At 39.4% G+C, this 24,611-nt stretch overlaps 2 protein-coding genes across 9 annotated transcripts in view; one reads left to right on the top strand and one right to left on the bottom strand.

The window, feature by feature from the left end:
* Positions 1-19,171, bottom strand: part of NAA50 (N-alpha-acetyltransferase 50, NatE catalytic subunit) — a 40,157-nt gene extending 20,986 nt beyond the window's left edge. For 2 of the 5 annotated variants that reach the window (XR_004811643.2, XR_007407878.1), the window contains exon 1: positions 17,712-17,928. Coding sequence is in view for 2 of the 5 variants with exons in the window: in XM_025477346.3 (XP_025333131.1) it covers positions 18,860-18,867 (8 nt within the window). In the remaining 3 variants the exon portion in view is untranslated. Of the gene's footprint in view, positions 1-17,711; positions 17,929-18,397; positions 18,471-18,859 lie in introns of those variants that run through there. The other 3 variants (XR_007407877.1, XM_025477346.3, XM_025477354.3) reach the window with 3 other exon arrangements.
* Positions 19,172-19,781: 610 nt separating this feature from the next.
* The window catches only part of ATP6V1A (ATPase H+ transporting V1 subunit A), a 65,369-nt gene continuing 60,539 nt past the window's right edge, over positions 19,782-24,611 (top strand). The window contains exon 1 of one of the 4 annotated variants that reach the window (XM_025477319.3): positions 19,782-20,060. The gene's annotated coding sequence lies outside the window, so the exon portion shown is untranslated. The other 3 variants (XM_025477329.3, XM_049105179.1, XM_035710100.2) reach the window with 3 other exon arrangements.

Genomic DNA, 24,611 nt, shown 5'->3' on the forward strand with positions numbered 1-24,611 from the left:
AATTATAAACAACAATAAAGGGATGCCCGGGTGGCTCAGCGATTAAGCACCAGCCTTCAGCCTAGGGCGTGGTCCTGGAGACCCGGGATCGAGTCCCACATCAGGCTTCCTGCATGGAGCCTGCTTCTCCCTCTGCCTGTGCCTCTCTCTCTCTCTCTCTCTGTGTCTCTCATGAATAAATAAATAAAATCTTTAAAAAAAAAACAACAACAATAAAGAAAAACTTAACCTAGGGAAGTCAAGTTTCTAAATTATAAGTGAAACAACGTGGGTTTTTAAAAGTTTAAGAATGGGGGTGCCTGGATAGCTCAGTCAATTAAGCATCTGCCTTCAGCTCAGATTATGATTCCAGGGTCCTGGGATGGAGATCAATGTCAAGCTCCTTTCTCCGTGGGGAATTCTGCTTCTCCCTCTCTTAACAGCACTCCCCCCGCCCCACGGTTCCCGTGCGCTCTCTCAAATAAAGATCTCAAAAAAATAAAAAAAAAAGTTTAAAAATGATTTCCAGGTGGGGCGCCTGACTGGCTCAGTTGGAAGAGCACACAACTCTTGATCTTGGGGTTGTGAGTTTGAGATCCATGCTGGGGCAGAGATTACTTAAAAATCAATAAAAACTAAAAAGATCTCTAGGTTATTGCCAGGCTTCTAGTATCTTTAGAATTCTTAAAAAGACAATAACCAAGTATTTTTAAACTTTAAGAGAAGGAAAAGATGGTTATGATACAATGTGCAAGGTTAAATCTAATAAAAATTCACGACTAAAAAAGTTTCCATTAGAGTAGGCAGATCAAGGCTAAATAAAGAACACTGTATTAAATCAATTACGGAATAGGCAGCTTAATCTTTCCCTGCCTAATTAAAAAACAAAACAAAACAAAAGAAACCCCACAGGTCTTGATTTAAAAAAAAAAAAAAGTTTATCACCATAGAAATGACTTAGGAAGTGAAAATATCCTATAAGACTACTACCAGAAATAGGTTCTACATATACTCTTTCTATATTTTCTATGTATATACACATATAGATTTCAAAACAAAATTGGGATACTATGAATACTGTTTGGAAGCTGTTCAAGAAGTATCTATTAAATATCTTTGTCAGCAAAATTCACCTTCAATACAGTTTTCATTTTCACGAACATGATATGTCTGATTGAAATGGAATACTTCTGTCATCTTGATCACTTCTGAATTATTTTAAGATGTAGATATTCTAAATATATCAGAGTAATAGCAACTTGTAAATATAATTTAGCAAAGAATGTGTAAATATCAAAGGCATAAACATAGAGTGCTAAGTAGAAATGTCAAGAAAATGAGAACATGATTACAAACAACCAACAAGCTTTTAGAAGTTAAAAAAAATCTACAGTAAGTCAAAAGGAATTCCAAAGTCTCCATTACAAAATTAAACAGGGTGTCCAAGAGTTCTATCTGTGAATCTATAATTTTCAAAGTTCTTATGAATAGTTGCCTATTCAAAGCATAAATCAGGTCTATTTCAATAAATATATGAACACCTATGCGCTAACACCTGGAATGCAAAGGAGTTTATACCTAGTAGGAAATAGTGTCTGATTACATATGTATCAACACACAATTACATACATACATATAATTATATATATATAAATATAATGTCTTAGTAATAGCACATGCACATGAAGTACAAAAATAGTACTAGAATGAAAGTGATCCTGGGAACAGATGTGAAGGGTGACTAAGTTTGTGCTGTGAGAAGGAAAGAAATGAATTCTAAGTAGAAGGTAGAATATGAACAAAATAGCAACAGTGTATTCCCCAAATTACAGGCAGTTTGATTTGGTAAAATTAAGTGTACTTTGTGGCTCTCTTCCTTGGGGCTCCTACTAAGGGGACAGCCGTCTCTTCCTCTACTGGGCATCATGGCCACCCTCAGACCTCTGGTAAAGTCCACGATCATTAACAAGTGGACCAAGAAGTTCATGGCACACCAGTTAAACTGCTATGTCAAAATTAAGCACAACAGGCCAAAACTCAGGCATTGACAACAGGGTGTGCAGAAGATTCAAGGGCCAGAACTTGATGCCCAATACTGGTTACAAGAACAACAGGAAAACAAGGCACATGCTGTCCAGTGACTTCCCGAAGTTCCTAGTCCATAATGTCAAGAAGCTTGAAGTGCTATTAACATCCAATAAATTTTACTGTGCAGGGACTGCTCACAATGTCTCCTCCAGAAAGCAAGCCATTGTAGAAAGAGTAACCAGCTGGCCATCAGAGCTACCAATGCCAATGCCAGGCTGCGCAGCAAAGAAAATGAATATAGACAGCTTACATGCACGTCACAGTTGTGTTAATAAAACCATAAAACTAAAAAAAAAATTAAAAAAAATAAAACCATAAAACTACAAGTGTGCTTTGTGTAAATGTGGAAGTTGGGATTGGAGAGGAAGAAGAATCAATTTTATGAGGGGCATGCACATCAAGATGGTACTTGGCTGTCTTCTCTATCTACACTTATTCTCTTAGTTGACCTCAATCTCATAATCTTATGGCTTTAACGCTGCCACCTTCAAAGCGTCTGTAGTAGACACCTCAGATTAAGCATATCCAAAACCAGATCTCTGATCTTCCTCCCCAAATCTGCTTCACCTGCGGCTTTCTCTGTTGATAGCCTCTCCAACCTGGGCTGCAGGTTACTCTTACCTCTTTTATTTGAATGTTACCTCAAGAAAGCTTATTCTGAGGAATCTGGTTTTCTCTCTTTGTAATACATCTGCTAGGCTTTATCAATCAGGATTATGTTTGACCTTGAACAAAGTTTGGAAGTATTCCTTCTTACTCTTCAGTTTTGTCCATGTTCACTTTATGTATTTTCAAGTTATATTATTAAGAACATAAATATTTGGGACTGTTAATGAGTTGGTCCTTTTATCACTTTGAAATGTCTTTCTTTATGCTATAATATTCCCTATCTTAAAATCTACTTCGTTCATCAATAGACATACTACTTTCTTCTAATCAATGCAGCATCATGTATCTTTTACCACCTTTTACTTTCAACTTCTCTTTGTATTTAGTCTTTTGTAAACAGCATATACTTAAGTTTTGTTCCTTTAATCTGACAACTGGAGTATTTTTTATTACACAATTCTTCATTCTAAATATTACAAATGTGCATGTATTACTTTTATTTATTAAAATAGTACCAGGGGTGCCTGGGTGGCTGTCTGTTGAGCAAGTGACTCTTGGTTTGGTTTTTGGCTCAGGTCATGATCTCAGGATCATGGGATGAACCCTGCTTCTGGCTTCAAGCTCTGCTGCATGGAGTCTACTTATCCCTAGCCCTCCCTCTCTCCTCAGACCCCCTGCTGAAACATGGGCTATCAAAAATAAATAATGAAATCTTTAAAAATTAAAAAAAAAAGAGCATGAAAGAAAAAAAGGGAAAATGTCATCACACTGAATCATGCTAATCATTCCAATTTTAGTGTAATGTGCTGCCAAAGCAAGCAATGACAATTGGAGCATTTGGTCTGTCCATACTTAATACAATTATTGATGTAGTCTATTCAAATCTACCAGCTTACAAATTTTCTACATGTACTCTTGGTTGTTCCTCTATTTTTCAGGACTTTTTTTTTTGGGGGGGGGAATCAATTTTCATTCTTAGCTTCTATGTTTTCAAGTTAATATAAAATTAAATTCACTTTTCTTGCTCTATAGTTCTGAGTTTTGACAAACATGTATAATGATAATTATCAAGATTTAGAACAAGATACAGAATGGTTCCATCAAGTCCCCAAATCTCCCTCATGACCCTCTGTAGTTCAACTACCCCCACTCCCAGGCAAACAATCTGTTTTCTGTTTCTCCTATCTTTGTCTTTTCCAGAATGTCACATAAATGGAATTACAGGGGATCCCTGGGTGGCTCAGCGGTTTAGCACCTGCCTTTGGCCCAGGGCGCAATTCTGGAGTCCCGGGAGCGAGTCCCACGTCAGGCTCCCGGCATGGAGCCTGCTTCTCTCTCTGCCTGTGACACACTCTGCCTCTCTCTCTCTCTCTCTCTCTCTCTCTCTCTCTCTCTCACTCTATGTCTATCATAAATAAATAAATAAATAATTCTTAAAAAAAAAATAAAATAAATGGAATTACATAATACAAGGCCATTTGCTTGGCTTCATTCATTCAACATAATGTCTTTGAGATTTACCACACTGTTGTATCAACCAGTCTTTCCTTGTTATTGCTAAGTAGTATTCCATAGTATGGATATTACCAGTTTATCCTTTTGCTGAAATCTCCAAAATCTACAGTTTTATACACATTTCTCTATAGGTTCTTGTGTGAACATAAGTTTTTAAAATTTCTTGAGTAAATACCTAAGAGATGTAATGCTGGGTCATATATGTGTAAGAATTCTAGTTGTTCTGCATTCAGCATATGCACTATTAACCTTTAAAAATTTATGCCATCCTAAGAGGTGTGTAAAGATATTTCATTGTGGTTTTAATTTGCATGTCCCTAAATAACAAATGATGTTGAACATGTTTTCATTTATTTGTTTCCCATTCTTTGGTAAAGGAGCTGTTCAAATCTTTTGCCCATTTAAAGGAAACTGGGTTCTCTAACTGGGTTTTAAGTGTATTTATTATGGATACAATGTTCTTTTTTTTTTTTTTTTTAAGATTTTATTTATTTATTCATGAGAGACACAGAGGAGAGACCAAGAGAGGCACAGACACAGGTAGAGGGAGAAGCAGACTCTATGCGGGGAGCCAACGTGGGACTCGATCTTAGGTCTCCAGGATCACACCCTGGGCTGAAGGCGGAGCTAAACCGCTGAGCTACCTGGGCTGCCCTGGATACAATGTTTATTGTAAACTAGTACAACTGCAAACAATCTGAGTTTGTTTTAAGTGTTTTTAGACTATTTACAGAGTTGTGTAACCATCACCTCAATTCAGTTTTAGAACATTCACATCACACCCCCAAAATCTCTTGTGCAAATCTGAAGTAAATTCCTACCCAAAGTCTGCCACTAAATCTACTTTCTTTCTATAGATTTGTCTTTTCTGGACATGTCATATAAATAGAATCATAAAATAAATGTGATCTTTTGCACTACACTTCTTTCACGCAGCATAATGCTTCTGAGGTTCATCCATGAGGTAACACGTCAGCAACTGAACAAGATTTCATTGTAAGGATATACCACATTTTGTTTATCCATTCACCACCTGATTTTTACAGTATTAATATTAACTTCAATGGCCATTATAAATAATGCTGTTATGAATACTGTATACAAGTCTGTGTGTGAACATAAGCTTTAGTTTTTCTTTTAGCTTTTCTCTTTAGTTATTCCTTCGAAATAAGGAATGCATGTGGCCTATAGAAGCTGAAAACTGGGATGCCTGGGTTGCTCAGTGGTTAAGGGCCAGCCTTTGGCTCAGGTTGTGATCCCTAGATCCTTGGACTGAGTCCTGAAATCGGGCTCCCCCTAGGGAGCCTGCTTCTTCCTCTGCCTATCTCTGTGTGTCTTTCATGAATAAATAAATAAAATATTTTTTAAAAAGCTGAAAACTAAGGAAACGAATCTCATCTAGAACATCTAGAAGAAACATCTTGTATTAGTTTCACAGATCTGCCTTAAAGAATTATCAGAGTAGCTTAGAGCAGAAATTTATTCTCTGAAAGTTTTAGAGGCTGGAAGTCAAAAATCAGGTCAGCAGAGCCATGCTCTCTGAATCTGGAATAGAATCCTTCCTTGCCTCTGCCAGCTCCTAGTGTCCTCAGATACTTCTTGGCTTGTGGTAATCACTCTAATGTCTGCCTCCACCTTCACTTGGTGTTCTGTGTGCATGTCCTCCTTCCTCTTCCTTTAAGGACACTAGTCATCAGATTTAAAGTCCACTCTAATGGAATATGGCCATCTTAATTACATCTGCAAAGACCCTGTTTCTAAATAAGGCCATGTGCTGACGTTCCAAGTAGACATGAATTGTTTTTGGGGGGAGGGTACTATTTAAAATTGTTGTATCTACCAACACCTCAATTTTAGCTCAGTAAAAACCAGTTCAGATTTTTGATCTCAAGAACTAAGCTAATAGATTTGTTTTCAAGCCATTAAGTTTGTAGTAATTTGTTATAGCAGTAATGGAAAACTAATAAATTGCTAAACTGTTTGCCAAAGTGGCTGCACCATTTGCATTCCTACCAATAATGCATTAGGGTTCTAGTTTCTCCACATCCTCACCAACACTTTTTTCAAAAAGATTTGAGAGAGTGTGTGTGCACATGAGAGCAGGGGGGAGGGGCAGAGGGAGAGAGAATCCTCAAGCAGACTCTCTGCTGAGCATGAAGACTGATGCAGGGCTCCATCCCAGGACCCTGAGATCACAACTTGAGTCAAAATCAAGAGTTGGACGCTTAACCAGACTGAACCACCCAAGTGCCCCTTCACCAACACTTTTCACTGTCTTTCTATTTATAACCATTTTAGTAGTATGAAGTGATAATCAAATTGGATTTGCATTTCTCTAATGACTAATGTCAAGCATCCTTCTGCATGGTTATTAGCCATTTGTCCATCTTCTTTGATAAAATGTCCAAGATTTTTGCCCATGTTTTAGGCCTGCGAATAAACCTAAAATGTTTACATTAACTAATAAGAATTCCTGTTTTTATATTGGATTACTTATTTTATCGAATTGTAAGAGTTCTTTATATACTCTGGATACAAGTTCTTTAACAGACATATAACTTGCAATTATTTTTGCCCAGTTTATGGCTTGCCTTTTCATTCTAACAGCATATCACACTAATGTAACCTGTTACTAATAGTGGAACTGGAAATTCTCTGTACCATCTTCACAAATGTAAATCTAAAAACTACAAAACGATTTTAAAGTTAGTTTTTTAAAAAAGGAGGAGAAACTGTCAGATTAAGAGATGATGAGGCATTTCAGCCAATTAAAATGTGTGGACCTCTTTTTGAATTTTGATTTGAAAAAGATATTTATAAGACAAATGAGAAAAAGCAAATACAAACTGAGTATCAGATCATAAGATGGTATTAGGTTTAAGAGTATTATGTTTGTTTTTTTAAGGTCTTCCATGATAAAGACTTATACTGTAGTATTAACAGATAGAATAGGATAGCATATCAAGAACTTCCTTTGAAGTAACCGCAAAAAGGGAAAGTAATGATCAGGCAAAGATGAAAAACCATGAAAATTAATACCACCTATTGGAACTGAATGCACCGAGGGCTCAATGCACTATTTACTTTCATAGGTGTTTGAAAATTTCCACAACAAAAAAATAAAACAAACATACATTACTTATTACATAAGGTACTACAAGTTGTAGCACTTTGCATTTAAGTTTTGTAGCAACTTTGGCTGAAAAAGGACAAAGACATGCTATTTTTGATATTGAAACTCATGGTAGAAAGCACTTTGATGCCAGACTTAATTTAATCTCTACTATCTGAAAAACACAAAAGGCAAGAATTTCAAACCTTTAACAATTGACAATCCCTCAATTTCCAGCTGTACCAAGCCTTCGGTTTGCAGAAAAGAAGTTGAACCAGATCTAGACAAGAATGAGCCTTCCATTCTGGTACAGACCTCCTCTTCTAACTTCAGTCACAGGGCAGCCTGTTATATAGTCGTTGTCTTTGGTGTAAATGGCTACATGTCCTGACACTTTTTTTTTTCCCCCCATTAAAACTACAGTCAAATGCATTTTAGGTAAGAATGATCATTTAAAAAATTATTTATACAATGTAGTTTAAATGCTACCTAATGTGACTAAAAGCTATGTTGGTGTTAGGTAGCTGAAAACAATTAGATAGTAGGGGGAATGCATCCAGAGTTTTTTGCATTAATTTAACTCATGAGGGAAGAATTCCCTTTTCTAACACATCACTCTGAGAGCTATTTCCTGTAATACAAATATTGCATAATATGTATCTCTGATTATGTGAACATATCACGTTATCAAGAAAATCACAGTGAATTAGAACATCTAAAAACACAACTACTAAAAGAAACACTTGAATTTTAGGGTAAACAAAGAGGAGCCCATAAAGAAACCCAAGAAACAATTTTCAAAAGAGTTAAGGAAAAAGTCTGGAAAAGCATTGTCACAAAATCTAAGAATGGAAGAATGGATTCCAAATCTGCCTATATACCAGAATCACTTTGTCAGTTAAAAACTCAGACTTCCACATCCCACCATGGAATCTTTAACAATTAAAGCCTCTTATGTTAACCACACAAATTTAGCATCCACCTAAATAAATAAACTTCCCACTGCATATGGGTACATTTCCATATCCAAGAACTCTGGAGGGAAAGAGAGGCTAAAGATGGGCATAGAGATTTCATATAAAATGTTAAATCATTTTCCCTATGGAAGTAACACACTATATATTACACTACAGCTTTAAGGTTTATGGCATAGCTAGTGTTGAGAGCTAAGTCTTAAACTCAAATTGGCCTGACTCTTGAAAACTGATTATTAATCACTACACTGTTTACTTCAGATTAGATTTCATTGTAATTTATTCTTTTTTAAAGGTTTATTTATTGATTCAGAGGACACATGGGAGCAGGAAGAGGAGCAGGAGCAGAGGGAAAGAGAGAATCCAAGCTGACTCCATACTGAGTAAGACATGGGGCTTGATCTCTCACGCCTGAGATCATGACCTGAGCCAAAATCAAGAGTCAGATGCTTAACCCACAGAGCCACCCTAGTGCTCCAGATTTTAATGCAATTTAACAATTATCTTAATTTAGCATTAGTATTTGCCACATCTATTAGACTCAACTGTTTTTAAGTTGACTGCAAATATTTTTTTTTAAATTTTTATTTATGATAGTCACACACACACAGAGAGAGAGAGAGAGAGAGAGAGGCAGAGACACAGGCAGAGGGAGAAGCAGGCTCCATGCACTGGGAGCCCGACGTGGGATTCGATCCTGGGTCTCCAGGATCGCGCCCTGGGCCAAAGGCAGGCGCCAAACCGCTGCGCCACCCAGGGATCCCCGACTGCAAATATTTATATCAGAAGCTTTTACATAAAGCCTACATTTCTGCTCTTTTTTAAAAATTCTTTTATCTTATCTGCCTGGTCCCAGGTTCCTGTTGGTATCCACTTACAACCCTACCTGTAAAAAACTGAATACAGTAGTAATTAAAGAAATTAATTATTCTCTTGGCTCAAGTAAATTCATATGGCATGTCTTTTTTCCTTGTTTTTCAAATCTATAATAAATCCCAAAGTTTCTTCATACCAAAGATTTTAGAATGAGGATGTCAAAGGGGAAAACTGATATTGCAAAAGTGACCATGTATACCAAGTTCTTAGATCTGAACACAGCTACTTGCCTTCTACTTTATAGAGCCCATTAGTTATTTATTTTGTATCAGCACCACAAGATTAATGTTACTCAGTCAAATCTATCAACTTCACGCTTAGAATATGGTAGCAGAAAACCTTTACCTGTGGCTTAAAATAAGCACTGTGATACAATGATAACACACGTTTAAGATTTAGCACAGCAACATCAGATAATAAGCCCTCAAATGTTTAGCTATTAAAAGTTAATGTCAATTATAGCCATAATTATAAAAACAAAATTTAGTGGTAATATTCTGAAGGGCCACAAGATGGAGGTATGACTACACAAAAGTTGGTCTTTCTCTACAAAGTCTGACTTTTTAAGTTATACTGCAAAAGGAGAAAATGAAATACTGTAGAGAGAAAGTTTAAAGTTTAATACACCGTAGCACAAAATTTTAACTGCGTGGCAACTTCTTGTGCATAGTGTTTGATCTGGAAGGGACCTTAGAAGCCTCTGGGTCCATCCCTCTTCATTTCAGATGACAGAACTGAAACCCAGACAAATGGACCTGTGGTTATACAGCCAATTACCAATAAAGCCAGAACCAGGCCTAAATCTACAAATTTTCATTATACTGCAAGATCAGCCATACCATGACTCCCCTCAAAGGAGTCATCTTTACTCAAGGTTATTAAGAGAGAAATACCAAACCTAGAACACTTATCTAACGTATACTAATGATAAAGAAGATTTGCATAAAACTTAAGTATTTTAGCAAGGATCAAAGTATGCCCGTGACCCTTTGATAAAAAATTTCCAGGGGCTTAGAGTACGTTATTTTTTCTTAGCTAGCAGTAAATTTGGTTCTAAACTCTTGCCTTCAAGTAAATTACATCAAAGAGTGATTCCTCTAAAGTTTAAATTCCCTTAACTTAAAAGTAAGTCCACTGAGAATTTATCAAAGCACAGCTTAAATACTAATTGCTCATGAGGCCTTAACTTGTCATCCTGCTGAGATTTCCACCTCATCTGAACTGTATCATATTGTTAGTACCCTTCCAAGGCAGAGCACCTCTGTGCTGCTGTAAGCATTTATTTTTTATACCCTACCTCTTCTACTGAACTGTAAGACTTAGAGCAGGACCTCAAATATTTCAAGGAATTGATGAATTACTCCAAGACTCTCTAGACCCTTAATTTAACTGATGGGCTCTTTCTCATCTCATCTAGATTTTAGGGTTTCTTAGTCCTAGTACTACCGATATTAAGCGCTGCATAATTCTTTGTGAGGGGCTTTCCAGAGCACTGTAGGATATTTAGTAACATCTCTAGCATCTAAATGCCCCACCCCACACTGTGACAACCCAAAATGCCTCTAGACATTACCAGATATCCAGGGATGGAAGGTGTGACCCTGGTTGAGAATCACTGTTCTAGAAGTTTAGCAGTTATCAAAAAAGTGGTGGTGGATGGATTAGCTCTGCAAGCTGTGTGAGTCCAAGCGTCAACTGCACAAAAATCTCAACAATTATTTGCTTGGATACCAGAAATGCTAAACACACATTAGATATAATCTACTTAAGGTCATAACCTAAAAATAAATTATTTGAAAAAATTTTCCATGGTCATCCATCCATATGTTCAATTAGGAGAGCTCCTTCCCAGCCAAGGTTTTTCCCTTACTACCACCTAAATGTTGCTTTTACTTCTCAATTTCGGAATCCAAGCACACATTTCAAACTGCTTACTAGTTATCTCTACAGAAATCTCACATTCAACACAATGAACTCACTATCCTCCTCAGGAAGTTAGAACATCCACCTGTATCCTCTATCTTTATGAATAGTCCCATCCAATACAAAAATTTAGTTTTTTATGTACTCTTATATCCCACTTTAATTCCTGTTAATTCTGCTCCCCAAATATCTTCATAAACTGTTCCTATACCCCCCTCTAAGCAGTATGCTTCAAATCATCCTTTCAACACAAATTTGAATAGCCTAATGAAGGAAGAAAAAAAAAAAAACCTAGAGCTAAGGAGGCAAAGCCATCACAATGCAGTCAGAATAATATTTTGAAAACACAAATCTGATCTCTTAAAAAAAAAAAAAGATTTTATTTATTCATGAGAGACAGGGGGTGGGGGGGAGAGAGAGAAAGAGAGAGAGAGAGAGGCACAGAAACAAAGGCAGAGGGAGAAGCAGGCTCCATGCAGGGAGCTCAATGTGGGACTCGATCCCTGAACTCCAGGATTACACCCCAGGCCAAAGGCAGGCGCTAAACCACTGAGCCACCAGGGATCCCCTGATCACTTCACTTCTAATGCTTAAGATCTTTCAATAGCTATACATAACCTCCCAAATGAAATTAGAATAGCACTACATATAAAACTCTCATCACCTAGCTGTGGCCACTGGTGTAGCTCTCTCTCCTCTACCTTGTTTTTTGGCCATATAAAACTTCAAAGATTCTAGAACCCACCAAGCTTTCTGTCCTTCTTGGTTCACCTCCATAATGTTATTTCATTAGCAGACTAAAGATGCTATACCTAAAGATACATTAGTACATTATGGATGCTATCTTAGAGCTTTTATAGTATTAAGTGAGAATCCATTGCCTGAAAGACATGTACTAGGTAGCTATAAAAAGTAAAAGTGCCATTAGGGGGAAGGATGGGAGAGCAGGTCTCAACAGACAGACATAAAAGCAATGAAGAAAGCACCTTAAAAGAGAACAGTTCAAATAGGATTCCAAAGTTTTGTTTCTTGGTATCAGAGAGAGAGATAATAAGAGACCAGGGATGGCAAACATGTGACACACATGCCACAGCAGTCATGGTTGATATTAATAATCAATGACATCATTCTTTTTTTTTTTTTTTTTTGGAATCTGAGAACTCATCAAAGCTATCAGCAGATTAAATACTGATTAAGTACTATTAGCAGATTAAAATGAGCACATGAATTTCAACTTTTGGCTGTTCCAGTTCAAGTTTAAGCTGTGCTTTCTAAAGACAAACGAAGGCCCGGAGGTCAAAAAAACCTATTAGTGACCACACTGCTAACTAACATTAGTTAGCTGGATTGTCACAGCTGAACTACAAAATGTGGTTGCTTTTAGTTCAATGCTTTTTGTGTTAAAGTCTCCTTTAAGAAGATAAATTATACTGAGTGGCTCAGTCTGTTAAGCAACTGACTCTTGATTTCAGCCGGGGTCATGATCTTAGGGTTGTGAGATCAAGCCCTGAGTGGAGCTCCAAGCTCAACAGGGAGTCTGCTTGTCCCTCGCCCAACTTGTGTGCATTCTCTCTCTCAAATAAATAAATAAAATCTTTTCAATTTGAATGTCTCAACCCCATTTTCTGAAAAAATTACCTTTAGTTGTTTTGCAATTTGAAGTCCACACACTTAATATCCAACTTAAAAACTGTTAAGTTACACAAGTAACAGGTAAGTAACAGACATACAAATGGCTAGTGAAACTGGAAAATGTCCAACTTCACCAAGTAATCAAACCCAACAGTAACAAAAAACGGGGGTGTGGGTGTGGGTGTGGATACCATTCACCATCTAACCAGCAAGTAAAACTATAAAGCTAGGAGTTAAGCTATTATGTGATTATGTCCTCAAACCCAACTTGTAAAGAAACTGTTATTTCTACCATTTTACAAATAAATGTTCAATGTATTCCACTCATCCCAGAAGGTAAATTATACTACCAATGGCTGAAATGGAAGCTGTAATGTCTTCCTTCATTTCTTTAAGGTTTAAGTGTCCCTACCCTTCCCCATCAGCCCTTGGAGAAGAAAAAAGGGCACTCTCATACATTGTTGGCAGTATGAATTGCTACTATCTTTCTAGAGGTCATTTGGCAACAAAGATCAGAGATTTTAAAATGCCAGTACCTTCTGATCCAAAAAAATTCACTTCTAGGGAATTATTCAAAAGAAAGATGTGTGTCAAGTAGTTTTGTAAACAAGCATTCACTGCAGCATTATTGAGCACTGAGAGAAGCCTCTGGACTTAGAAAATAAGGTTTTCCATTAACAGCTTTAGCAATGATAGAGGCAGAATACAGGTTGCACTAGCTGAGCAAAGACAAGCGAATATTTCCAACTATGCTTTCTCCTTTATGGTAAACAAGGTAACTGAATTACCGTATTTTAATCTAAGACCAAGAGTTCCTCAGAATCCTTCACCACAGAGGTATAACCAGACACGCACTATCTGTTGGCTTGCAAATTTACTATTTAGAAACACCTTCTGGGAATTGGATCCTAAGGAAAGAGATCATGTTTTACACCAATTTTTTTTCAGGGTCTAGCACAGCACCGTCCAAAACAGGTACAATCCAAGTCACATACATAATTTAAATATTTTAGTATCTACATTAACAAGCCAAAAAGAAACAGATGAAATCATTTCAAAAGGTAATCAAAATAAAAATTATTAATTTCATCTTTTTAAAAAATATTTATTTCATACTAAGCCTTTTTAAAGTTTACTTATTTTTGGTAATCTCTACATCCAACATGGAGCTTGAACTCACAACCTGAGATCAAGGGTCGCATGCTCCTCTGACTAAGCCAGCCAGGCACCCAGGGTTTCTGGGATGAGCCCCACATTGGGGGGGGGGTCCCTGCTCAGCAGGGAGTCTGCCTCTCCCCCAGCTCATGCTCTTTCTCTCTCTCAAATAAATAAAATCTTAAAAAAAAAAAAAAAAGAATAAATCCAGTGTGTATTACACGGCAAATCTCAATTCAGATGCTAATTTTCCTTTGAAATATTTTATCTATATTTACATTTCATAAACTTTATAGTAGATTCACATATTCAGGTTGTTCGAAACATGTGAAAATTGTCCAACTGACTCTTAATATCAATTTTTAAAATTGAAAATGTAATTAAAATTCACTTCCTCAGTAACACAAGCCACATTTCAACTGCTCAACAGCCTACTATAGCTAGTCATTACTGTATTGGACAGGACAGGATTAACATTTTTCCAATAAGTTAGGAGATGTATATATATATATAGAACTGATAGGAGAGTTCAGATCAAGAGAAAGCAGTGTTAATGACATGAAAATTACATATTTTCTAGTAATTAAACTGTAATACATACAGTATTCATTTCTGTGATGAAAAAGTTTCCATTGGTTACAACTGGTATTTAAATGGTTTCTGCAGACTGTGCTTAAAAAAAAAAAAGGACAACCATTCAAATAAATTGAGAAGTTGTATCTTTTCAGATGGCACAGAGGCTAGAGGCCATAGCTAATATGCATAAGAGAAAATCAGAAGTCAAAAGGATTTCCACAGGCCAAAATGGAAAACATAGCCAAGTGAAATTTAATATAGATGATTAGTTTGGTCTGGAAAAACACTGGCTCTGAAAAATAATGCTTTATATGGATAACCTTTAAAAATCTTTTTCAACCCAGAAATTTATGATTATTCTTTGTTCAGAACTTTACCAACAGCTGTCCACAGTTTTGGGAAAAAAATCACATCGATGGCAACACAGCATTAGTCACCACGGCACACACCTATCTTGGTAGCAGATCTACTTTCTAAATTATATAATGGTTTTATTTACAGACAGATACAAACATCTAGATATTATGATTTATGGTATAGTTGTACCCGATCATTTACATATTGATATAAACATAGCTTAGTTCTCCTTTATATTGGTTACATCATTATACTGATTTTCTAAAAAAAAAAAAAAAAAAAAAATCATGGTACAGGTAGGTTATATTTTGTGTGAATTCATTTCAACAAAGCAAGGGAACATTACAAAGTATTTTTAAAATACAGTATCTCAATCCATGCCCCACAAATTATTGGCTTTACAGAAGGAGTATGAATTGGAGATTTACAAAAGCTCTTGAACTCTCCTTCAGTCTCACCGTCTGTCCCCCCTACAAAAACAGCAATACAACCTTAAAAAAAAAAAAAAACTGTTTTATTGAAGTACAGAATTTGTACAGTAAAGAGCACAGATCTTGTTCACAGCTTGATAACTTTTCTTACGTAGTTATACATCTATGCAAGCAATACCCAAAGAAGAGAGTATTTCTAGCACTTCAGAAAACTCTCGTGCTCCTTCTGTCATATGCTGTCAGAGATAACCATTATTCTTAGTTCTTCAACATAGTTTCTTTTCACTGCAGAATCTTCTATTTTAATAACTAGACTGTCCTATATACTGTATTTATATTGTTATCTACTTCCCCATCTTTACATTACATGTATTCACATCTTGTTAAAGACTTTATTTATTTTTATTTATTTTTTTAATTTATTTATGATAGTCACAGAGAGAGAGAGAGAGAGAGAGAGAGAGAGAGGCAGAGACACAGGCAGAGGGAGAAGCAGGCTCCATGCACCGGGAGCCCGATGTGGGACTCGATCCCGGGTCTCCAGGATCGCGCCCTGGGCCAAAGGCAGGCGTCAAACCGCTGTGCCACCCAGGGATCCCAAGACTATTATTTTTTAAAGTAAGCTCCTCACCCAGCTTAAAGCTCGACATGCGTCTGAACTCCCAACCAGGAGATCAAGACTTGAGCTGAGATCCAGAGTCAAAAGCTCAACAGACTGACCATCCAGGCATCCTAAAGACATTTTTATTAGAACTAATTTACACCTCTTTGCTACAATTCAAAGGTAAACGGATTCAGTTTTACTTTCTATCATACTATATTGCCATCTCAGTCATGGCTGTAACTTTTTGCCTGAATATCACCTTCCCTAGAGAGGAATACTAGATAAAAATGATCAGCTTACTACCCACAAATTCAACCTACAACATTCCTGGTCCATAAAAACAAGCAGCTTCAGTGCAAAGGAAATAACATCTTGTAATATACCCTCAAAAGTTCTAGACCATGCATATAAATACATGCAGTAATGAAAAACTGGAAATTTATCTGCTATGGTGGAAAGGCAAGTACATGCCAACACTATTAAATGTCCTACTGCTACTACTAATAAAAACAAAGTATAAATATAAATACATGGAAAAATCTGATAAAATAGTACATTTAAAAAGTTTGAAAATGATGGGGAATATAGGCAATGACGTAAAACATTTAAATAGATCGACTTAGAGGTAGATGTTCTTCATGTTTCTAGTAAATACTCAGGACCACGGTTTCATTTTCATAGGCCTTTCCAAATCAAGAGTCAGGACTATAACGCTAACCACACTATGTGTTACAAGTCTTTGAACTTAAGGACCTCAGAATCTTTTATTTTTATTTATTTTTTTAAAGGACTTATTTATTCATGAGACAGAGAGAGAGACAGAGACAGAGGCAGAGGCAGAAGGAGAAGCAGGCTCCATGCAGGGAGCCCGACGTGGGACTCAATCCCAGGACTCCAGGATCATGCCCTGGGCCGAAGGCAGGGGCTAAACCGCTGAGCCACCCAGGGATCCCAGGACCTCAGAATCTTTTAAATAATGTCAATTGTCTTCATTTGTTCCGTGCCTTAAATACAAGAGTTAGAAATTTAAAAAAATTTAAAGTCCCATTTTATCTAGTAATTTTTCATCTGGGAAGTTAAAGGGACTATTCCTGTGAAATCATCTTAAAAGTTTTTAACATTAGGAACATAACTTTAAATTCCCGATAAAAAATGATAGGAACTAGACGTAAGGACTCTTCATTTTAGGGATGGTTGCTGGCTTGCGGCATAAATTCAGTAACTATTAATTTCCTCTAGATTTGGCCAGTTACTTGTTTCTGGGGATTTGCCACCATCGTGTTGTTACATATAAATCACAGTTTAAATAAAAAGATAATTGCCTCATGAGTGTATTAACTGAAGGTAGATTGTGAATAATAGCACTGTTTGACCCCATTTCTATTGCCAAGGTAGGTATCCGAAAGAACATTACACCCTAGCAAGACTGAGCTAGACCAAAGATTTTGGATCTAAACACCCAGAATAACTTCTTGGAAGCCCTCCTTTATAAACCCATGTAGAGCCTCAACTGTAAGAACTATTCAGCCTCATTTTTAGTATTCTAACAGAACAAGATGAGAAACACTGTGTGCTGATTAAGAATACAAAAACCAGTAAGAGAAAGCATCCATGCTCAAGGGAAAAAAGAAAAACCCCACTAAATTATGTTGGGTCATATATAATAATAGTCAAACTTCCCAGATCGTGATTCAAGTGCTACAAATACTTCCCATACTTTAAAGAGTATCCCGACTGGAACTCTTTAGAACTCGATGTTCTGTAGTGCATGTACTATGAAAATTTCATTTCTGAGCTTTAACGTGAAACAGACAATTCAACAGTAGACTGAATGTCCAATATTTAAAGCAAAATCAGAGTTAAGGAATCACATTACAGACCTACAGCCAATTAACCTTTCTTGGACCTCTTCAACCCCAATCACGTACACACACCGAGGGCCTTGTTTTAGGCGGCATGAGATTATTTCAGAGACTGGCTTTTATTCTCAAAAGGCTGAACATCTGAAAGGCTTCACTAACTCAAAACACAGTTCCAAGTCTTTGACTTGCTATAATAGAAAAAAAACAAAAAACAAAAAACAAACAAAAACCCTCAGACATCTCTGAAAGCTTTTTTTGTTTTGTTTTGTTTTCTTCCAGAGAGCTTTTAACGCTGATAAAAGGAGAGGTCCAAAACGGTTAATTTAGGAAATTATTTTAAGACGTCGTGTTATGTAATTAATATTTTAACTGTATATAATTTTAACAGTAAGGGGACACCTTATCCAAGTGGAAAAGAGTTGAGCCAAAATAGTCTCTGATTTTATCCAAGAAGGAAACTGTGAAAAAAGAAATATTAGTTTTGCTATCACCTGAAAAAAGCTTGGTAGTAGGAACCAAGGGCCCCCCCACCCCCCCACCGCACAGGGGCAAGAGCACACCACTGGAGCAATAGCTCCACCTACTGATCAACAACACTTCCTTAAACATTTTGGCACCCCAAGACTACAGAGCTCACGCTCTCTCCCCCTCCTCCACGCGCCCTGACCCAACCCAAATCCAGTTGAGTCACTAGCTCTTCATACTCATCTCCATGCTCTTTATTCCAATTCCTTCTCCCTCCAGAAGGTTCTGCGCTGCTCCCAAGCGTGAACACGGCTGGAAGGTGTCAAAGATCGCAGGTCCCAGGGGTGAGCCTGGATCTCAAGAGGGCAGCCCGACCACTCGGCTTGGAGCGGAGGGGAGCGGAGGGGCGGGCGGGGGTGGCCCAGCCGTGCCCCCCCCCACCCCACCCCCACCCCCGCCGGCTGCTAGTCTCCGCTCGACCCACACGCGTCCTCGGGGCCCCGGTGCTGGGCGTCCCGGGTCTTGCCGCTGCTGGCCCCGGAGCCCGCCAACAGCCCCGCGCCGAGCACCCGCCCCCTCCGCCGAGCAGAGGCGCCCCGAAGCCTCCGTCCGCCGCGTCTCGGCCCAGACTCTCTCCCCTTCTCCGCAGCCCCTCGCCCTCGCCCTCGCCCGCCGGGCCCTGCCCGGCTGCCCTTCCTCACCCTTTCATCTTCCCCGCCTGCTGAGGCCGTCGTTACCGCCGCTACCAACGCCGTTGTCGTCGCCGACCTGAGCTCTCCGCGCCCGCAGCTCGGGCCGCTCAACCCCCACCAGCCGGCCTCCCCGCCTAGGGCAGGGAGCTGAGCGGGTGACGGAGGCCGCGAGAGCCAAGCGCAGCCCTGCGTCTCCGGAGGGGGCGGGGGTGCGTCCCGCCGCCGCGCTGGGCCGCCGCTCCTCCACACGTGCGCCCCGGGCAGCCCGCTCCCGCTCCCGCTCCCGCCGCCGCCGCCGCCGCCAGACCCGCCGCCGCGCTGTGACCTTTCACCCCGCCCCCTCTGCGCGCCGGCGCGCCGGCCGCCTCGCGCGCAGCCGCACTGCTGCCCTCCGCGCGCCCCTCCCCCTCCACCTCAGGACCTCCATTTTCCTACTGGGCTGTGGCTTCTGGCGTCACCTTTCTCCTCCCATCCCTTACGACACCTCCTCGTGGGGCGTGCCCGGTAGGCCCCGGCGGTAAAATCCGGATTTTTCCACCCTTCCCTCTCTTCTCCCATGTCAGCAAGAGCAACCTTCCCCGGCCCCGTCCTGTTCTTCCAGTTGGTAATTTCCAGAATGACCTTCAAACGCTCCCGCCTCCTAATACGGTTTTATAAAGATGGTTTTTCTAAATGTAAAGACATCTGTGGAAGACTCAAACAAATGAGACTTTTTTTTTTTTTTTTTTTTAAGACCAACGTAACGAGCAATCGGCCGGATAACTTGGCTGCAGTCCGGCACGATCCAAGTTTTGAGGTCACGTGATCGCCTGGGCTGAAGCCTGGGATTTTACCGGCGGCAGAACGCCTTCGCCACTTCCGGTCCCTGGATCCCAGCCGAAACGTCACTTCCTTGGAAATGCACTTTAACCCGTTTCACTCACGCACGCCTTCTGTATTACACTTTACGACACAATCTTTGTGAAAGTTTTCTGGTTTTGTTTTTTGTGTTCTTCCTCCGACCTCATCGCAAGGAGATGAATGTTTGAAGGACTCGCGAAAAGACAGGCGCCGAGGATGCGGCACGCTCGCCCCGGGGGCGGCTGGGCGGAGCTCGAGGTCACGTGACTGCCTAGGCCCGCCCCCCGCTGCAGCTGAAGACTTCCCCTCCCGCAGTGACAGAGCCTCTGGTCCGTGGTCGGTACTGTTTGTGCACCTCGCGCCCCGGCAGGTGAGCGGTGACCGGTAACCGGCGACTGGTGGGAATAGGAGAAGGGGTGGGAAGAGGAAGAGAAGGGAAAGTGTGAACGGCGGCCTCCGTTGTCCGGGGCTTCCTCCCTGCTGTCATCCTGCACTGGCTAGGACCTCTTTTCTCCAGTTCTCCTGACCCTCGCTTCCCCCACTGGGGTCGCCCCCGCCACTTAGGGGTGAGCTGTCCACCTTTCCCAGGGTTGGGGGTGACTGCGGCCACTATGGTTGCCTATTCGGAGTCGTTGGGGCTTCGGGTAGTGGGTTTGGTTCAGCCATTTCTCGGGGTCCGCGGTAGTCTCCAGGTCCTATTCCCCAAAGCCCCCCCCCCCCCTTTTTTTTTTTTTTTGCAGAGGCCCTGCTCCGTCTTTATCTTCAGCCTTGGGCTGGGAAGCTGGGAGGTAGGAAACACCCTGGAGGCAGAGGCGTCTCCGGTGAGACAGGCTTGGGAGAGACTCTCACTGATGGGGCCCTCACTGCGGAGTCACTGTTAAAGCTTGCTCCGAATGTGCTTTCTCAGTAATTCTGAGTTTTCAATCTGGCATCCCTGTGTGAGGCGTTCTGTAGATGTTCATATACTTTGGTTGGGCCTGAAAGAGTAGAGGCAGCCGTTTTACCTTTCTGTTGTCTGATTTTACGCTACAGGAAGGGAGAAAACGGTTGAAATAATAAAGATACACTAGCTTCAAAACAGGAGGTGTGGGTAATGCGACAGTCTCCATTGAATGGGGAGGCGTTGAAAGATGATGGTGTTGCGGTTTCGTGCTCTGCAGGAGACCCAGACTAGCTTATGGAAAAGTGACTGGGTTTCCCCGACAGGGAAGTAATTCTTAAGAAACCGATTGAGCAGGAAATATAATGAAATCAATTGTAATTGACCTTAAATTTAGAGGTAAGAAGGCTAAGTCGAGATATCGCTTACTTCATATTTTCAGCCTTTGACATTCTCTATTGTCGTGTCTACCTAAAATCCTGCTTAATTGCCATTCCCAATCAAGTCCCTGACCGGTGGTAAATTTATAGTAACTAGCACATCCTCCTTAGGTTTCCCTATCTGATTTCTTCAGATTTAGATGAATAGTGTATTGTGAACATTATTTTGCTTAGGTTTTTGCCCAGCCCAGTGTACTCCCATTTCATGTGTAATGTTGTAACCAATGTTTTGACCCCAAACAATATGCTTTAAGGGAAGAGTGTTTTTCAGTTTTGAGGTTAAACTCTTTTATTTATACTGCAAACTCAGAAAGTCCCCTGGTTCTTTTACATTGAAATGCCTTACAGAAATTACAAATTTGATTTTTAAAATTTAAATTACACTTTTAAAAAATCTGGAAAGTCATGGATTCTCTATTAAACCTGGTAGCTTTCTAGCTAATGTAATAAGAGTATCCATTAGAAAGCTGGCTGAAAAGTGAGGAAAATGGAATCTTTATCTTTGAGTAGTGGATATGACTTATTTGTTTTTGTTTTTCTGTATCATCCAAATTCTCTACAATAAACTGATTTTGTTAAGGGGAACAAAAAGTTAAGTTTCTCGTGTAATATTAATTTAACAAAATATTTTTATAGTAAGTTCAAAATAGAAAAACTGAGCTATTGATGCTCCTCGCTAGAAAACATAACTTTAAAAATGTTTCTTGCTTCCCCTAAGTAATAAACAAGACCAGTATCCTGGATTTACAGTTTCAGCAATTTCTGATATTGTCCTAATTTATTGGTATGCTTATGTAGTTATGCCTGCTACCAGTATAAACATAGTTTCATCCATTAATTTGCTCCAGAGTGAAGTTGTACAATCTCTAGGGAGAAAAACATAAGCAGTGTTCCTTCATTGACCAGGTGACATTCCACCAAAGACGACACATTTTTTTTAAGAGCCCTGGAAGTCCAAACCAGTCCTGTCTGGGTGAGACCAAAGTAGGAAAGAGAAAACCAGCTAAAGAGCATTGAGTACTAGAGGGGAAAATGTCAGTATGAAAGAGGTTGTGAATGAGTCTGCAGTTTTACTTCACAATTTCCCCAATTTTAGGGAACTCTGAAAGAGTAGCTTATACCACTAATGAAATTAGCAGCAGGAATTGGTGACTAAATCGCTACTAAAGTTGAATGTGAAAAAGAGCTTTAATGTTATTTAGCATAATTTATACACAAACAAGTGATTTGAAGCTAGGAAGCCATTTCTGAAACTAGCTTTTTTTTTTTTTTAGATTTTGTTTGTTTTACAGATAGAGAGAGGTAAGGGAGGTGCACAGAAAGAGGGATAAGCAGACTCCATGCTGAGCACAGAGCCAGAGGAGTGGGGGAGCTCAATCCCACAACACTAAGATCGTGATCTGAGCCTAAACTGAGGCTTGACCGACTGAGCCCCACAGGCGTCCCTGAAGCTAGCTTTTTATCAGTTTATGAGTATTACACTGAGAAACCTTAACATTCATTAGGGAATTGTGTTGTAGTCCCAACAGCAAATGACCCACAAGAGTTTTTGTGTTAAGGTCCTTGACACCTCTTGTGGGCTTACTCTGACATCTTTCTTAACATTTCTCTGCCTTTATAGATTATCACCACCACCAAGAATGCTTTGTCCCCCTATTGGCAGAACTAGCCACTTAGTCCTCTAGCACACACATTATTTTCTATTTTCCTGTTTTTACTTCTAGCAGATTGTATGATTACTGTTGGCTGGCTGTTCCTCGGTAAACCATAAAGCTCCTAGGAGTTCAAGAATTGTGCCTCTGCTGCTATGTCTTTAGAACCAGGGTGCTGAAGTAATTTGTTTTTTGAATGAATGTTTGACAATTAGGAAGATCAAACTAGTTATAAACTTCTTACAAATCATAGCTCCTTCTAAGGTTGTATACTAGGTATTAGTTTTCAAATATAAATTGGTAATAATATCCATCCAAATCATGGTCAAAAGAATAGACATAAACATCTAGACTTTATTAATACAGTGACCAGCTTATTTTCACAGCATATATGTTTACTAATAGGTATGGTTATCATAAATGGAAGGGATGGGAAGAAGAGTGAGTTGTCATTAATGTGGTTGTGTATAGGCTACAAGTTGATAGAGCAGTAGAATGAAAATCAGAGGATAATCATTCAGCCTTGCCACATTAGTTATATTCTTTTTTAAAGTAAAGTTGGGAGTGGAGGCTTAGGATTTAATACTTGGGAATCTTCCTCTCAACAGTATTGTGAGTTCAAGTGAGATAAACCCCAGGTAATCTATGTAAAAGTATTTTAAAAACTAAGTGGTATTCATGTAAAGCAATATAGTATAGACTATATTAGAATACATTTCCTAGTCATGATAGTCCTGAGGTTTAGGTTCTGGCCCTACCACTTATTTAGGCTGTGTGACCTTGGACAGTTAATGTAAGCTTAAGTTTTCTCATAGTCAATGTTATCCCATAGGTGCTATTAAATTAGATCATGAATGCAGGGGGCGGGGGACCTAGTATATACTTTGTAAATTTTTGTTAACTTTATTCATATCTAGTTGGTTTTATATATGGAATTTTTAAAATTTTATTATTTATTCATGAGCAACAGAGAGAAAGAGAGAGAGAGGCAGAGACACAGGCAGAGGGAGAAGCAGGCTCCATGCAGGGAACCCGATGTGGGACTCTATCACGGGTCTCCAGGATCACGCCCTGGGCTGAAGGCAGCACTAAACCACTGAGCCACCCGGGCTGCCCTATATACTGAATTTTTAAAGGAGACTTGAGGCAGCCTATAAAATTGAGGAACAGGGGATCCCTGGGTGGCGCAGCGGTTTAGCGCCTGCCTTTGGCCCGGGGCGCGATCCTGGAGACCTGGGATCGAGTCCCATGTCGGGCTCTCGGTGCATGGAGCCTGCTTCTCCCTCTGCCTATGTCTCTGCCTCTCTCTCTCTCTCTGTGTGTGTGTGACTATCATAAATAAATAAATAAATTGAGGAACAGGTATGGGGTATGGAGAAATGAGTAGAATTTGAAATGAGGCTATTACCAAGAAATAGAGGAGTCAGAAAAATGTACTTTTGGCAAAGATTCTAAAACAGATTTATCAATATAAGCTAGAAATCTCAACATAAGTCTTGTTATTTTGGCAATTGCAGTGGTGTAATTTTTTTTTTTTTAAGATTTTATTTATTCATGAGAGACAGAGAGAGGCAGAGACATAGGCAGAGGGAGAAGCAGGCTTCGTGCAAGGAGCCTGATGTGGAACTCGATCCCAGAACCCCAGAATCACGCCCTGGGCCAAAGGCAGATGCTCAACCGCTGAGCCACCAGGTGTCCCAGTGACTTAATATTTTTTATAGACTTTCCAAAGTTTATGATTATTAATATGTGGAATTAACTTAAGGAGGTAGTTCTTCCATTTCTAAATTTTTATTCCTACATTAGGTTATAGAAATATATTAAAATTATACAGCTCTATAGAACAGAGACTTGTTTATGCTTATGTTTACAAATTTTGCCTTTTATTTTAAATTCCTTTATATCTCATTTTTGTCCTCATATAAAGGGGAATGTAGAGATAAAATGGG

Source organism: Canis lupus, chromosome 33, assembly GCF_003254725.2.
Source record: "Canis lupus dingo isolate Sandy chromosome 33, ASM325472v2, whole genome shotgun sequence".
NCBI classification, from domain to species: Eukaryota; Metazoa; Chordata; class Mammalia; order Carnivora; family Canidae; genus Canis; species Canis lupus.